This window comes from Battus philenor, unplaced genomic scaffold (assembly GCF_028537555.1).
Source record: "Battus philenor isolate CCGP_79_NKW_IND1 unplaced genomic scaffold, ilBatPhil1.0.hap1 SCAF_5, whole genome shotgun sequence".
Classification (NCBI taxonomy): domain Eukaryota; kingdom Metazoa; phylum Arthropoda; class Insecta; order Lepidoptera; family Papilionidae; genus Battus; species Battus philenor.
Genome location: NW_027181715.1, coordinates 13,028,978 through 13,045,200, shown reverse-complemented (window position 1 = coordinate 13,045,200; position 16,223 = coordinate 13,028,978). Strand labels below are relative to the sequence as shown.

Genomic DNA, 16,223 nt, shown 5'->3' with positions numbered 1-16,223 from the left:
ACAGTAATAATAATAATATTAATTTTTAATTAGGACAAGTAAGTGATAACGAGCGTAGGATCTGTTTACATTAACCTATTATGTGCACGGTGTGGACGTGTTCTTTTGTTTTTACATCGGTCTTTTTACCTTACAATTTGAATTACTGGACTGATTTTATTGTAATGTGATGCTTAAAACATTATGTCAGATTCAAAAAGTCATGAATCTTAACGTGAAAACAATGAGTATTATTTTTGTCATTGACTAATTGACTCGACGAACTGTGTTCAGTCATGCAATGAGCAGATTTTGCATTTTCGAATTTACACAAAATTATTAAGCTAATTTTTTGTTATGATTTGACTTTAATAAGTTGCAAGTATTTAATATAAATATAAGTGTGAAATAATTTTCACACTTATATTTATATTAAATACTTGCAACATTGAATAACAGCAATCATATTTATGTATGTCGCGAATGACTTTGGTTGACACATTGAAGGTCACACGATAATATTCAAACAAAATAAGTCGGCTTTTCTGACAATTTATTAGTGTTGATTAAGCGGTTTTACCGTGCTTTGGTCTTATTTTAATCAAAATATAAAATGAGTTCGCGTTTCGAAAATGTCGAGCAGGGCCCACCGATTGAAGTTTTCCAGCTTAATAAACTTTTTATTGATGACACCTTTAAAAGTAAAGTTAATCTAACTATTGGGGGTGAGTTCGAAATTTATTCTAAGGTTAATTTTATTCTTATTTATAGTTTCTAATGATATTTTTTTAAATATTGTTCATATACGTTTATATTAAACGGGCTTATTATTATGTAACCGGCTGATTATTTCACTTAAACGTCATTTGTGATAAAATAATATATAAAAATATTAATTTACTTTAGTCCGTATATAATGTATTTTTATTTATTAAAAATAACTTAATTAACCAACTAATTTAATTTTAACTTTATTAACTTAATTTATTAATTGACCAAGAAGGTCACAATGTCAAAAGTTACAACATAATTAATACTACATAATAATTACACTATGAATTCATTTCAAATTTTGAAGCATTTATTACTAATATATAAGAGTGTGATGTGTTATTACTAATCTTATGTTCTAGTGTTGGAAACATGAAAAAGCCTTTGCTTAATCACAATATGACAATTATTTGGTCAAATATACATAAATTTCTCTTAAAGTTTACTTATCAGGTATTTTTTTTTGAAAATATTTTAACTAACATATTTTATAGACCTTATTTTGAATTTTTTTAGCATATAGAGATGAAAATGGAAAACCATGGGTTTTGCCAGTAGTTCGAAAAACTGAAAAACAGATGGCAGGGGATGAGTCTCTGCTCCACGAATACCTACCAGTTCTTGGTGAGTTATTTTCATCAAACCTTTTGACATAAAGTGTGGAATTTTATTTTATTATTTTGCTGTTGAACAATATATGGTATTAAGATCATTTCCAATTCTTTGAATTGGTAAAAAACTAAGTCTAAAACATAATTTGCTTATTAAATTATGAGTTCTTTGGTCAAATTTTAAGTTTCATTAATGATATTGTAGGACCATTAGGCTTGGTTGACTGTAGATAGAGACATACATTATATTTATACATCGGTAGGGTAGTTTTTTGTAAACATGCAAAACTAAAATAGAGGAACAGAGAACAACAATTTGGATAATTGCCAAACTTGCACTTGCCAAAAAGTTAATTTTATCTGTCGCCATGTTTATCAATGTAATTTTATAACCATACATTATTTATTTATAGTTATACTTAGTCTGTTAGTTGCGTGCTCTAGGTGAACCAGTCAAGCAAATCTAAGTTGGCTAACCTAGAGAAAGATGAGGGAATAATAAGTTACATTGTCATTAGTTAAGGCATCATTAAGTTTATTATAAACAAGTTAGCTTTAGAGAGTCCTAGCATTAACTACATGCAGCATCATAACCAGATGACTGTCAAGTCTACATGGCTCAATTATAGACAGCAATCTGCAGTATCAGATAGTATACAAATGTTCAATACCAGAGTGGTAAAGATTAATAGGTTTTTCTGTAAAATATGTCAACAGAAACAACATTACTATCTGGTCTCTGTAATATTATTAATTCATGTGACATTTTTTTTAACAAATGGCACATTCTTGGTAATTATCTCATGTAACAGCTAAGTATTAAGTGTTGACAGGATGTGCCTGTTATGGGCAATAATATACATGAGTGAATCCACTCAGTAATGATCACTTGTGTCATTAGAAGAATGTCAGAGGAGCACAATTTGATAGTAAATAGAATTATATTAAAATCCCCTATGATTGTATTGTACAAGCTATGAGAGTTCGATGAGACACCTGATCTGAAAACCCACAACAAACTGACAGTTTTTTTTTTGGGTCATTTTCACTATATCATTAATAGTGGTTAGTGCAATTCAGACTTTAGCATATAAAAGCCCATTTCTCTGTAATATGGGTTACTAAGAATATAATAAGAATGTCATAAGGGTTACTAAGAGTTAATGAATAAATAATTATTAAAGATTTTATATAACTATTTGCTAAACTTTTTAAATCATAGACATTATAAAAGAGTATATTATAGAACCACACTTAATATAATAATAACAAAATAAGCCATTTATTAGGACACTCAGATTTACATTTTTAAGTATACATATTTCCATGTCAACATAATTAAATAAAATTATCCCTTTATTTGATATTTAAAAGATATCTTTTTATAAGTCTATTTGCCAGTTGGCAAAGGCCTCTTACAACTTATTCTACTCAGATCTCTTGCTGGCTACTTTACTATTTGTTATGCCTGCAACCCATCTTATATCATCATCTCATATTTTGTGTTGTCTTTCTCTTCTTCTTTTCCTTTGATACCATTGTGTTGCTAATTTGCTCCACTTGTCCTTTCCTCTTATCATGACCTGCCTACTTCTATTTAAGCTTTTTTATGTTACATTCGGCACCTTGGTCTTTTCCTAATAATTTTTCTCCTTATATTTATTGACTGTTATATTAACTTTTACCATGCTTCTTTCCATTGCATATCTTATATGCTGCAATTGTATTACTTGTATTTTCTATTAGGGCCTACATTTGACTTCCATATATTAAGATTGGAAGAATGCAGACATTAAATTGTGGTCGCCCACAATAGAGCTACTAATTTTATGGAGATTTAGTTACTAGTTACGATTAGTCGATTAGTACGATATTGTTTTAAAGTGTTACGCAAATATTGCTGGCTAACAATACTTCATCTGCTATCTCAAATCTTATCTCTATAATAAGTGATAGGTTATCACAATCATACCATGGTAAGTTTTTAATTGTCCATAACTGCTGTATTAGAGAAACAATGGATTTTGTACCTTATAGGTTATTGTTTTAGAGCATATTTTATAGCAACAACTTTCTGTTGACATAAGCTTATCTCCATGTTACATAAGAAATTTTGTGAGTGTAATGGGTTTCCCATAATTCAACGCCAACATGCATTTGGGAACCTAACCTCAAAAGATTAAACAATGTAATATATATATTTTTATTTTATATAAAATGGATCTAGTCATAATAAATTACTTATCCAATCTTAATCCAACGTCATTATCATTATAGTCGTAAGACGTCCACAGGACATAGGCCTTCGCCATAGATTTATATCAGGAACGATTTAAAGCGGCCTGCATCCTGCGTGTTACGACGTCCTTTACAAGGTCGTCTGTAACTTGTGATAAAAAAACTTGGAATAATGTTATAAATTTAAAATCTTGCTGAAAATAACTGTGATAACCATTATAAAATAAGAAGATATAATCAACATATTAAAAAAGTCCCGTCCAAAACCAGGTGTATAAAAAAACTTGTTATAGCAAATTTTTTTCATTTTTATTTTAGGTTCATAAACTTAAAAATGACAGTTACTCACTTTGTACATACTTTGAACCCAATATTGTCTGTTAAGGTTTAAATGTATGAAGTTCTCATTGAAAAACAAAGAATTCTTAAATAAATTAATTACAGGGTCGAATATAGATAACTTCACATCACGTTTCTCCCGATAATCATAGCTTTGCAGTATTGAAAAAGTGTAAAGCATACGTCTAAATGGAAAATCTTCAAAAAATTCAATGGAATGTGTTAACTGTGCAACAAGACGTTAACAATGAAGCAAACTAACGATGTTATTACATGCCATGTAAGAATATTTTGTCTTTTTTTGAGTTAATTATTTTTTTTTAATTAGGGCTGGAGCAGTTTTCGGCTGCGTCGGTGTCAATGCTGCTTGGAGAAGACAACCCTGTGATTGCAGAAGGGCGGGTAAGTTTTTTTTTTAAATTTAACTTCACTGGTTCACGAGACTTATGCCAGTTGACAAGTGACGTCGTTTGTTAGCACTGGTCTACAAAGACCAATGTCATGTAGGTGCTATGTTTAGTGAAAGAACGAAATATTATATATTAACTTGTAAAGATATACTCAAGGTGAAGACATAGCCCAGCAAGTCGTAGATCTTTGGTGGAGAATTTTGGCTTGTAAAGAAAGCACTTATTCATGCTATTCACCTAGGTTTAGCGACAATAACCGATTGCATTAATTACTGCGCATCTTTCTCTGTCGCACACATCTTCCTGCGCCTCACACAGGTGACGCGTGTGATTGGTTTGGCGCCCTGAAAAGAGCCTAGAGCCCACAAGCACAGATAGTTTTTTTTGTTGTCACTTTCACAATATACTTGATAGATTTCTGTTATCACTTGTTTCATATTGATAGAGTTTGATTATGCCCGAATTATAATTTAAACTGAACACAATAAACTAATATCTAATCTGTTTCATAATATTACTCGATTGCCCTTTCAGTCATGTTCAATTAAATGATGTAAGTTCGATGTTAAATGAAATGTATTGTGCAATGTTTTTATCTAATTTCATAAATATACGATAACTTCAAGATACGTGTTCCTTTTTAATTTAATTCATTTCGTTTTACTTGATGAAAATACCTTATAATTCCCGAAATTTTTAAAGCAAAGACAGGTTATTTTGGACTAGTAATAATTAAAACCTGGATGTTCCTCCATCAGTGATATATGGCGGGGTTCCGAGAAAGTTTACACACACTCTCAGTTCCGCTAGCGTCATCCGCCATCGACACCATCCCGTTTCGGGGGGGGAAAAATATTCCCCCTTTTCTTTCTTCCCTTAGTTCTCGGCTTCTCTACCTATGTCACAATGGGGACCATGAACTTTCTCAGTATCCTTCGGACGATCTAGACTCGCCATTAACCATTTTTAGGCCATGGACAAAGATTTCTCTCACAGCCTTACCATCCATAGTAAACCCCGTTTTGTAGTAGAGAGCTGCGTATTGAAATATCGACATTCCTCTCCCTTCGTGACTACGACTTCGTAAAGCATGATTGCACAGACTTATTAAGACTAGGGGCCACTTGGGCAAATCATGAATTGATTGCAGGCCGTCCGCCAGAAGTATGGGTAATTAATTAATTAATTTTTTTGGTTTTATTCTGGAATAGAATTCAATATTTTTCAAATGTACGAGAGTATTATTTTTGCTGTCGGCGGGCCACCAGTATTCGATCGGCGGGCTGCATGGGGCCCGCGGGCCGCGGTCTGTGCATCCATGTCGTAAAGCTTTCTTGTTCGCCTCTAGAGTGCCATTGAGACTACTCAAAGCGGCTGCCACGGATCATCCCTACAACTTGGGACAACTATGTAGATGTCTCTTAATAGCTTCACCGTGGATAATCAGGTCACTGTTACCAAGACCCTCCACCAGGGCAAGACTTTGGACAGGGCATAAGTTTGGGGAGATTATAACCGTACACGTAGCAACGCGTAAATATAAATATAAGGAACTCTGGATTTTAGATGAAACTCGCGATTTATACATAACCCATTTGTTTGTAACATGTTACGTGATACAATTCGATAAATTATCAATGTTTTAAAATTTGAATTATTTATCTCAGCATATTATATTGACGTCATGTTTACCATTATGTCAAACGAGATATATATTACATAAGGGTATCGTACACAATAATAACTTAATTACGATATATTTAATGTACAATGCACTTAAATTATGAATCGAGTGCTAAATAACTAGCTCAAATATATTGCTACATACAAAGTATTTAAAAAAATTGTTTTTTATTTGTTCAAAGTCTTAAAATTACGAGCGTACCAAACGTGTCCTGAAGAGTCCAAGATAAATTAAAACGTTTTTTTTCTGCGTATAATGAGTGTAATAAAAAAATTTTGACTACGCATTATAACTAAATACTTAAAACATTTATATTTTAACGTCAACTACCTGCCTGTTCATTATCTGTTCAGTTTAGCGAAATGATTATAAATAATAATCATAATAATTATGCATCTAAATTTTAGATAATAAAATATTCAGGAAAAAATCTTTTATATATTTGTATAATTTCTCGTATAAATTATTCTTTAGCATTAAAGTCGCCTGGAGACTGTCCTATTGGAAATCTATGAATCTATGCGGTAGTCTATATCATGATCATGAAAATGGTGATTACAGACCATTTAGACGTAAATATTTGTACATAGAAAAGTCAACTTTAAAATAAATAAACTGCAGATACATTTTTCTCTATAGAAACGTTCATATACTATCGTATAAGAAGGGACAACGCGTCACTAGAATGGACAAAATACGGAAAGAATATATCAGAGGTTCGTTTAAGGTAGCTCCGATCCCCAGCAAATTACAGGAAAAAAGATTACGATGGTATGGCCACATTCAACGAAAACCAGATGACCACGTGGTAAAAACTGCCTTAAGCCTCTCAGAATTCCCAAGAGGGAGAGGGCGTCCAAAAGCTACGTGGTGGTCTAATATCATAAAGGAACTGGAAACCCTTCAACTTGATGCAGGGACAACCCAGGATAGAGTGGCCTGGCGCAAATTTATAAGGAGACCCGACCCCAAATAAAGGGTAAAGGGAAGGAAGAAGAAGAAGTTCATATACTATCGTATGCTCATAGCAGATAACGGTTTTAGCAACGACTGTATACTATTTCAGAAACAAAATTTTAATATGATTATGTGCAAATTCAGGCGTTCGGAGTCCAAACACTATCCGGCACGGGTGGTCTTCGTGTCGGCGCGGAGTTCCTCAATAAGCACCTCAAGTATACCACATTCTACTACTCCAACCCTACCTGGGGTAAGTCGCTTAGATATTTATTTTATCCTGAAGAATATAACATACTGTAGTTAGTACACAGTTATGATATATACACGCAAACGAACAGTCACACACTTATAAATATTTCATATAAACATTATACACGTAATTTTATATCAATTGCATCCATTTTATCCATTGTACCAAATACTTTTTCCAATTTACTTTTATGAACAGAAATGAATCGCGAAATGTTGAAAATAATAGAAAGGTTTGCGGTGAGACGTGTATTTTTGCGGTTTTCAGGAATAATATTCAAAAATAAAAAGAGAATTTGTGTAAATTAATATGGTAACACTGTAATTTTTTTAAAAATGTTTATTTTACTTTATTGTAGATAAACAGTAACAAAATGCAGTAAGAAATTACAAAGTTAGAAATATAAAATTAGTTACAATTTTTACCTTATAACTATCTCACTAAGAACATCTAATGAATCAAAGTTAAACAATAATAAAACAAAACAATAACATTACCAAACAGGAATCAATAATCCAGCGCATTTTGCCGAACAGACAGTAATAATTACGAGTCATAGCAAGCACTCACATTTCAATGAGGTTTAAATTCTGTTATGTACATTCAATAATTTCGAATTTTGAAATTGGAAGATATAGTAGAAAAAAAATTTAGAAACGAGACTATAAAATCATTTGCTTGCTGATTTTAGAATGCAGTTGTATTTGTCATAAAAACAATTGATTCGCAGAGAACCACCACCTCGTGTTCATGAATTCCGGCTTTACGAAACCGCGCACGTACCGCTACTGGGACGCCAAGGCGCGCGCCATCGACTTTGACGGCCTCATCGAGGACCTCAAGGGTGCCCCGGAGAACTCTGTGATACTCTTGCACGCGTGTGCACACAACCCTACCGGTATCGACCCCACTCAGGAACAATGGGAGAAGATTGCCGATGTTATGGAGGTAAGCTAGATAATCTCGAAGCTGCCATATGTTTAATTCATTAAGTAATGTTCGCAGTGTTGGCAATCGTAATAATTACTTGGCTAAGCGAAGGTACTATATAAAGTGCTTGTTATAAACGTACATTAATTTCAAAAAAGGAGTAATGAGGACATGGCTTATAAAGGAGGGCGTTACTGTCGCGGTGACATCGTTCAACATGTGTGTAGATTGTTATTCTGTTAAAAAAGCAGTATTTATATTGGATTTTATTTAGTTTTTATTGTGATAATGTGTTTGCATTGTTAAACTGCGATTCACAAATTAAATCAGCTGAATTTTCCCTTTTTTTTTTAACCCTCCCCGACCTCGTAGTCCCAACGCGTTACACTTTCTGCGACTTTCTCAAGTTAGATCTCATGATATAATGGATAATCATATATAAACTATATTAATGAGGATATTAAAATAAATTTATCAAATGAAATATCAGACACTATTACTATTTGCAATGAAAATTAAATTATTTTTATACTGTTCTGTATTTATAATACAATTTGTAGTTAAATTTTAAACTATATAAAAGACACCTATTTTTTTTGCAACAGCTAACTTACAACTGATTGTTCACAATTACAACAATTTTACGAATAACTATTAAAAAATTGTAATTACAATTACTAGGAACGCAAGCTGTTCCCGTTCTTCGACAGCGCGTACCAAGGGTTTGCGTCGGGTGACCTGGACCGCGATGCGTGGGCGGTGCGGTACTTTGTCAAACGTGGCTTCGAACTTGTGTGCGCGCAGTCCTACGCGAAGAACTTTGGATTGTACAGTAAGTTGGTTTCACTCCTGTCACTTTATCCAGGGTTTAGAGCTCAGCAGTTACCCTCCTGGAACCTTGGGTAAATATGTAATGCAAGCTGTCTTATGCTTAATGAATGCTCTACGTCTGTTCATACGACTATCCCTTCCAAACGTCAAGTTTCTAAGCCTTATGGTTACAGATATAGCGTGATGTGTCAGTACATATGTGGATATCTTATATATAAATAGATAAATATTGAGTCGAAGCTCCCGATGTAAAGATTTATGCTAAGCGCCCTCGGCGCTCTTTCACCACAAACACTGAGAAGCAGCAACATCCAGCAGTTAATAACATTTTTAGTGCAGAATAATAACTATAATTGCCTCCAATTAGTGTAAAATACTGCTTCTTAATTTTTAAATACATGCCTTTTTATATAATTCTTTTCTTTGAAGTATTTATAATAAAAAAAATGTTTTTAACTGATTTTACGTTGCAATGTAAGATGACTAAATTCAAATGTACGGCTCACTATAGCCATCTAGCGAAAAACGCGGCAATCATTTTATGGCTTTCATTATCCCGCCGTATTAGAACACTTCTGTTCTAACAAGTATATAGGTATCGATTTAAAATAGAATCAAATTTTGACCACAAAAACACACAATAAAAATGGCTTTTATTTATTTTCAAAAATTTATATTTATGGGCACTACCCCGAAACACAATATGTTTATTTTATATTTTTTATCTCTGTTGTTCTAGTAGAGTAAAATTTAAGTTATCAAAGGTTTTGACTATAGTAAAAAATGATATTAATTTTGAACTAATGGTTTACAGATGAACGAGTCGGTAACCTGGCTGTGGTGATGTCCGACGCGAAATACGTGGCGCCCTCTAAGTCTCAGCTGACGTGGATAGTGCGTGGGATGTACTCAAACCCACCCGCGCACGGTGCCCGCGTGGTCGCCACCGTTCTCTCCAACAAACAACTCTTTGATGAGTGGTAATGTCTTCATTCAACATTACTGTTGTCCTTAAAAACTGTGTTGTACTTATCACATTCCATGCCACGTATACTACCCCCGCTTCCCGTTCACGCCATTTGCAGTACTCATTGAAAAGCAAAGGATTTTTAAACAAATGAATTGTAGGGTCGAATACAGATAACTTCACATCACGTATGCGCGTACGTAATGAATATTAAAATCTGTAACTTTTTTCCGCTAATTATATCTTTGCAGTATTGAAAAAGTGTAAGTGCATACGTCTTAAACGACTTTTTTTAATTTTTAATTTGTGGGTCGCATACGACCCACGCTGCTTGAATAGAAAATATTCAAAAATTGTCGTGGCACAGAAAGTAATGTGCATATGTTATAAATTTCATCATCATAATTTGAAATAAGAATTATATTTGAAATTTATCATGTATAAATTTTGTGAAGGAATCGACTACATATATATCTGCATGTATTTAGATTCTTAAAGTTAACATCCTTTATGGTTTTTAATAACAAAATTCTAAACAACATATTATTTAAGATATTCATTATTATGTAAGATTGACTAGTTTTCCTTCCTAATCAATATCACTAAGGTGTTCGTACAAAGCGAAATTTGTTTTTCTATTCCAATACCTGTTTCGAAAAAGGAAAGTCTCTTCCTTGAAATCTGGTCTACTTTGATGTAATTAAACTTGGATAGTTGATATTAACGTGTATTATATAATATTACACATAGCCTATGTTACATAAATACACAATAAAATCGAAAAGCTCGATATTTCCAAAGCGGGTCTTGTGTCAAGTAGCTCGCATAAAGAAGTGACGTATCTTGAATGTTCAATATGAAGTGAAAACACATAAAAAATCCTACCGCAGCTCAAAGGATTTTTAAATGATAAGGATAATTGTGAAAGTGATCACAAAAGAAAAACTGGTCTAAGTTTGTTGTGGGCTTGTTTCAGATCAGGACATTTTAAAGGTTTCATTGTTTAATGTCGAACCAACTAACTATAGGGTAGTTTGATTCTGGTTTGTACTAAATTATGTTTTTCTGGTAATACTAATGTAACAAAGTGATCACTTGTTCACAATAATCTAAGTGAAAAACTATATATGTAATTAAATAATAATTGTTTACAGGAGACATCACATCAAGGAAATGTCATCCAGAGTTATTCAAATGAGAGAAGCATTGAGAGGCGAATTAATCAAGTGAGTTTTGAAGTCACTTTATAATTATGAGATTATTTAATCTTAAAATTTGACGATGGCGTTAAAAGTATTAAATATGTACATTGAATTTATTTTTTAAATAATCTTTATTGTACACGCTAGAAAATATATCAGAGAAGGCAATTTGTTCCAGACAACCATAGTATGGAAACAGTAGAGCGATAAATGGTATTTAACGTGTACATACACACATATATATGTATATATATAGTATGTATGAGCATATATTTATAACATAAATTTACTCATACATACTTAAAATATATACAGTATAATACATGATTATATATACAATATTAAATAAAACATAAAAATAACTTGAAATGCGCTTGCCTCGGAAAAAATGAAGAAAAAAAAATGAATTAAAGAATTAATAATCAATGGTCTAGTAAATATGTAGTAACTTAGCATGTCTGATATTCAGCTGAATATCATTCTACAATCGAGGTCTGTGTGGTATAATATTTGACCATGAACAAAAAAGAATGCGCCGTCATTTTTTATGAATTTAGTATATACCTTTATACATTTACTATGTTTACTGGTTATTGTATTGTATGGTACTGGCTATACCTTGTTCACCGGATAACATTATTACATGTGCAGTCTTTTTATGTAATTTCTTAACATTTTTCGGAATTAACGGGCAAGTTCGTGGCCCATTGCGTCGTAACAGGTTTAGGAAGACCTTGAAATGCATTAAAAAAAATGAAAGATAAAATTTATTCTTTTAACATTGGAACTTTTAACAGGAATCTTATTGATCGTACTTTTTTAAATATATTTTATTTCTAACTCTGCTTTGAAAGGTATTATAGTTGTAAGAAAAAAGGAAGAAATTTATATCAACGCATATTTTAAAAAAGTTTAATAATACTGATTTATGCACATACAATTTGACACTTATAGTATAAATTCCTAAAGCATTCATGTCATTTAAATATTCGTTTATTGAGTAATAGACCTTGACCGTCATTATACTTTTAATATGCGTTTTGAATTTTATATATGGTAATCCAATAATGTTTTGTGGAATTTTATTAAAAAAACCTGATTTTGTTTATAACAAATGAATGAGAGATTTTTTGCAGTCGAAATTTTGTAAATACGCGTTGACTTTCACCGGACTCTTCTATATACCGAAATAAATTTTAAATTATCCTACCAATAGTGTTTTGGAAGCACGTTCCAGAAAGGGGCTGATGTTAGCACGAGATAGTCTGAAATGCTTCTGCACGATATAGAGAGATTTCACTATTAGATCTCTCTCACTTACCTATGCCGAACGTAAAATATTATATTGTTCATATAGACGTATATATATAGGGTGCTTTAGCTTCACAGGGATGAATGTGTATTTTATTCATGTTTTATATTTTCCACCTAAAGTGATCACTCTAAAATATGTTAAATTCATTTATTTATTTCTTTTTTAATGTGACAGGCAAATGACTTCTGCCAGTATAGTCTGTCGGTACAGATAGTGAAAAATATTAATTTTAATATGGCGTAATTAGAATTTCAAAACTCTTTTTCATACTATGTTATCATAGGGTTATTGATTATCGAAAATTTGGGATAGGATGTACCATACATTAATTAAGAGCAAATGCGCTATACATTAATGATTTTAAACCCTTTGCACCTATAACCTATATATAAAATTCTCGTGTCACGGTGTTCGAACTTGAACTCCTCCGAAACGGCTTGACCGATTTTTACCAAATTTTACATGCGTATTTAGTATGTCTGAGAATCGGCTACTATCTATTTTCCATACCCCTAAGTGATAAGGGTGGTCCACCCCTAAATTTTATTTTTAATTTTTTAAACAATTTTTTTGGTTTTTATTTTATTATGATACAGCATACAAAAATACATACAAACCTAAATTTTCACCCCTCTACGATCAACCCTTATCTTACATTTGTTAATTAAAAACTTTAATTTTTTTTTTGCAAAACAACGTTTGCGGGATCACGTAGTAACCTATAATACAGTTTGAAAAAAATTTTAAAATACAGTAAAACTAACAATTGAAATTAACAGGTTGGGCACCCCTGGTAACTGGGATCACATAGTGAAGCAGATCGGATTGTTCTCATACACTGGGCTCACGCAGCGGCAGAGTGAGTACCTCATCCAGGAGTACCACATCTACCTGCTGCGTACCGGACGCATTAACATCTGCGGCCTCAACCCCGGCAACGTGGAATACGTCGCGCGTGCCATCTACGACGCCGTCAACAAGTTCCCCCCCGACCAGTAATACATTTGCCTTTACACGTTGCGTGGAACTTTTGTGCTGTCTGTACTCTGTCTGATTAGTTATATATATGTAGTTATGCAAACAAGGTCCAACCCACACAAACTAAAGATTTAACGATTTTAAAAAGTTTAAATTCAGTGTTACCAACTTTTTACTTATGGGACATATGTAAATGATCAGATGATTCAGATATTATATAAAGGTTGTTCTTGTACAGAATCCATAATGACTCATTTTAAATAATTGTGCGGTTGGATTATATTTAGCACAACTACATATATTTTTGCTTTTAAATATCCATCAATTAACTTAAAAAAATATATATTTTTAAACAAACTTGGCGCGCATTTTACGTTTATTTCTATTTAAAAATATCCACTGTGAAAAACGCAACGTTTCTAGTTTTTTTTTAAATAAGTAGAAATGTCAATTCAGTTTATACTGACGGCTATGTATCGGCTATTTTAAATTTTTTTCACACAAGGAAAAAATGCTTATATAAAGAATATTTTAGTTAGATTTACCGATAATTAGCAACTTTAGTTGTAAATTTGTCCATAGGGCAGTTTAGTTACACCAAACAACATACCATTCACTCACAAATTATGTACATCACTATTTTTATCGGTACGAAACAACTTTGGCTATATAATATATTTAATATATGTTATATATTCAAGTGAAAAACTTTGCCGAGGTCCAAAATATAAAATAACATGGCAACACATATATAGATTGAACAAGTGCTGTGAAAATGCATAAAAGCAATAGTAATAATGAATAATCAATCTTATGATTTAAGATCTTATATTAAGTATTTATTAAAAGCTTATTAACTTTGATAATTCAAAAGATACATTAAAACAATCGAAGATTCTTGTGTTCGGCTGAAGAGCTTTCAATGCTTCGCGCCATAACACAAGTCATATAAGTGAATTGTTACAAAATTTTGTTTTTCAAAATTTGTGACAGCCCTGTAATGTTGTACGGATATTTCAGGCCTAAAGATTGGATATTCAGATGTTTATTACCTGAAGTTACTTTATCGTTAAGATTAAGGCAGTTTAATAGCTACTAATAAATAGAACACCAAAAAAACTATTTCTTTGAATATACACTTAAACGTGGTTGGTTCTCTCATTCAAACCTTTTTTTTATGATTTTTTTACAAAAGTTCTTTCCATATAAATCTGCGTATAATTTGAACTTTAGGTAAGTCTGTTCATGATTTTACAAGAATAATTAACAACATGTATACAAATTTTAATATTTACTGTAAACTCACTGCCGTTGTATATTGGTTGCTGATTAGAAGTGAATGCTTTAGAACAGTGCTTCGTAACCCACATATTACACTTAAACGGATATTTATATATCTGTAAATTCTATAGATTTTGGGAAAATGTAGAAAATTTATGAACGAACCTGCAAATTTAAATCCGTTAACGTTGGAAGAAAAAAAATATAGCAAAGGCAATTTTTAAATCAAGTGTGATAACTGTATCTATTAGTATAAGGACACCAACTTCTTTAATCTATAAAAAATACCTATTATTATTATAGAGGGTTGTCGATAATTTTGTATCAATTATAATTAATTATTAAGCCATAAATTGATTGATGATATTTTTATATGGTAACAAGAAATTTCCAGCATTATCTGTGGCAGACTCTGAAATCAGTCCCTTTTGTGAACAATAAAAGGTTGCGAAGCTCTTTTTTAAAGTAATTGGAAAGAGAAACATACATTAGAGTCAACCAGTATTAAGCTTAATGAAGGCTTTAGATCAAACAAGTAACAAACACCTATAGAAACATAGCATTTAGTATATACAATGTTTTTATCAATGTCTAGATTATTTTGTATAGGATTTGAAATATATAATCTTATATGTTACATTTGTTTTATTTTATTAAATCATAATAAATCTCTTTTCAGCAATGCCAGGCCAAAATTATGAGTTATACGAGACAGTGGATGGACAAGTAAATGGTGTTTAATGGTATGTCTTTATGGCATAGATGGTGGTGATGGTATTATTTTAATGAAATTTTATAAATGGCAAGGCATGTGTGTGGGTCTTGGCAATGGGGTGAAGGCTTTTGGCCAGCTGTGAGAATTCCTTAACTCAAACAAAGTTAGTAACGCTAAATCGTAACTAGTTGGGTTAACTAATTTGGCAGTGGTATTATAGAAATAAATTTTCTTAATTATAAGTTGTCACTTACACTACATATACACTATCTATTATGTCACTATATACTATATATAGTGACAGTGGTTTAATCTGTATGATTGACAATATTACATGACATTTTAATATAGTCAAAGCAGTTATTCTAATTTTGAGCATAATCAATAAAAGAGCACTGATTGATAAGAAACAGTTTTGTTTTATTTATCAAAACCTTGTTTTTTACCTTTAATAAATGCATGGTCATCGTTAATCTTTTTATTGTAAAATGTAATGAAGGCCTTTTTCGCGCCCGAACCTTGAGGTTAATATCAATGGTAAGAATTCCTTAATCACGGGTGAGCTGAATATTCTTTAAAATATTTTGTCAGTAAGACAACAATAAAAACACATGTTCCATAATGGAATGTCATGTCGTCGTGACATGGAACATTTTCCAATCCTCTTTAAGATCTTTGTTTAAGATATATAGGATCCGGCATCTGATTTGGCACGTCGATAACAGATGCGAAATATTCAACGAGGTTCTATTTTGTAAAGAA

The 16,223-nt window shown here is 31.9% G+C and overlaps 1 protein-coding gene across 2 annotated transcripts; it reads left to right on the top strand.

Annotated features, from left to right (window-relative positions):
- The first annotated feature begins 463 nt into the window (after nucleotides 1-463).
- Got1 (Glutamate oxaloacetate transaminase 1) lies at nucleotides 464-15,524 on the top strand. Of its 2 annotated transcripts, XM_068772927.1 has the most exons (10): nucleotides 464-704; nucleotides 1,267-1,374; nucleotides 4,267-4,340; nucleotides 7,134-7,242; nucleotides 7,973-8,190; nucleotides 8,854-9,004; nucleotides 9,818-9,983; nucleotides 11,125-11,196; nucleotides 13,267-13,482; nucleotides 15,426-15,524. In XM_068772927.1, exons 1-10 carry the CDS (start codon nucleotides 593-595, stop codon nucleotides 15,445-15,447), a joined length of 1,248 nt encoding a protein of 415 aa, XP_068629028.1. In that variant the 5' UTR covers nucleotides 464-592; the 3' UTR covers nucleotides 15,448-15,524. The 2 variants fall into 2 exon arrangements, with proteins under 2 accessions (XP_068629028.1, XP_068629029.1); XM_068772928.1 differs by lacking the exon at nucleotides 15,426-15,524 and having other exon boundaries at nucleotides 13,267-15,383.
- Nucleotides 15,525-16,223: the final 699 nt, after the last annotated feature.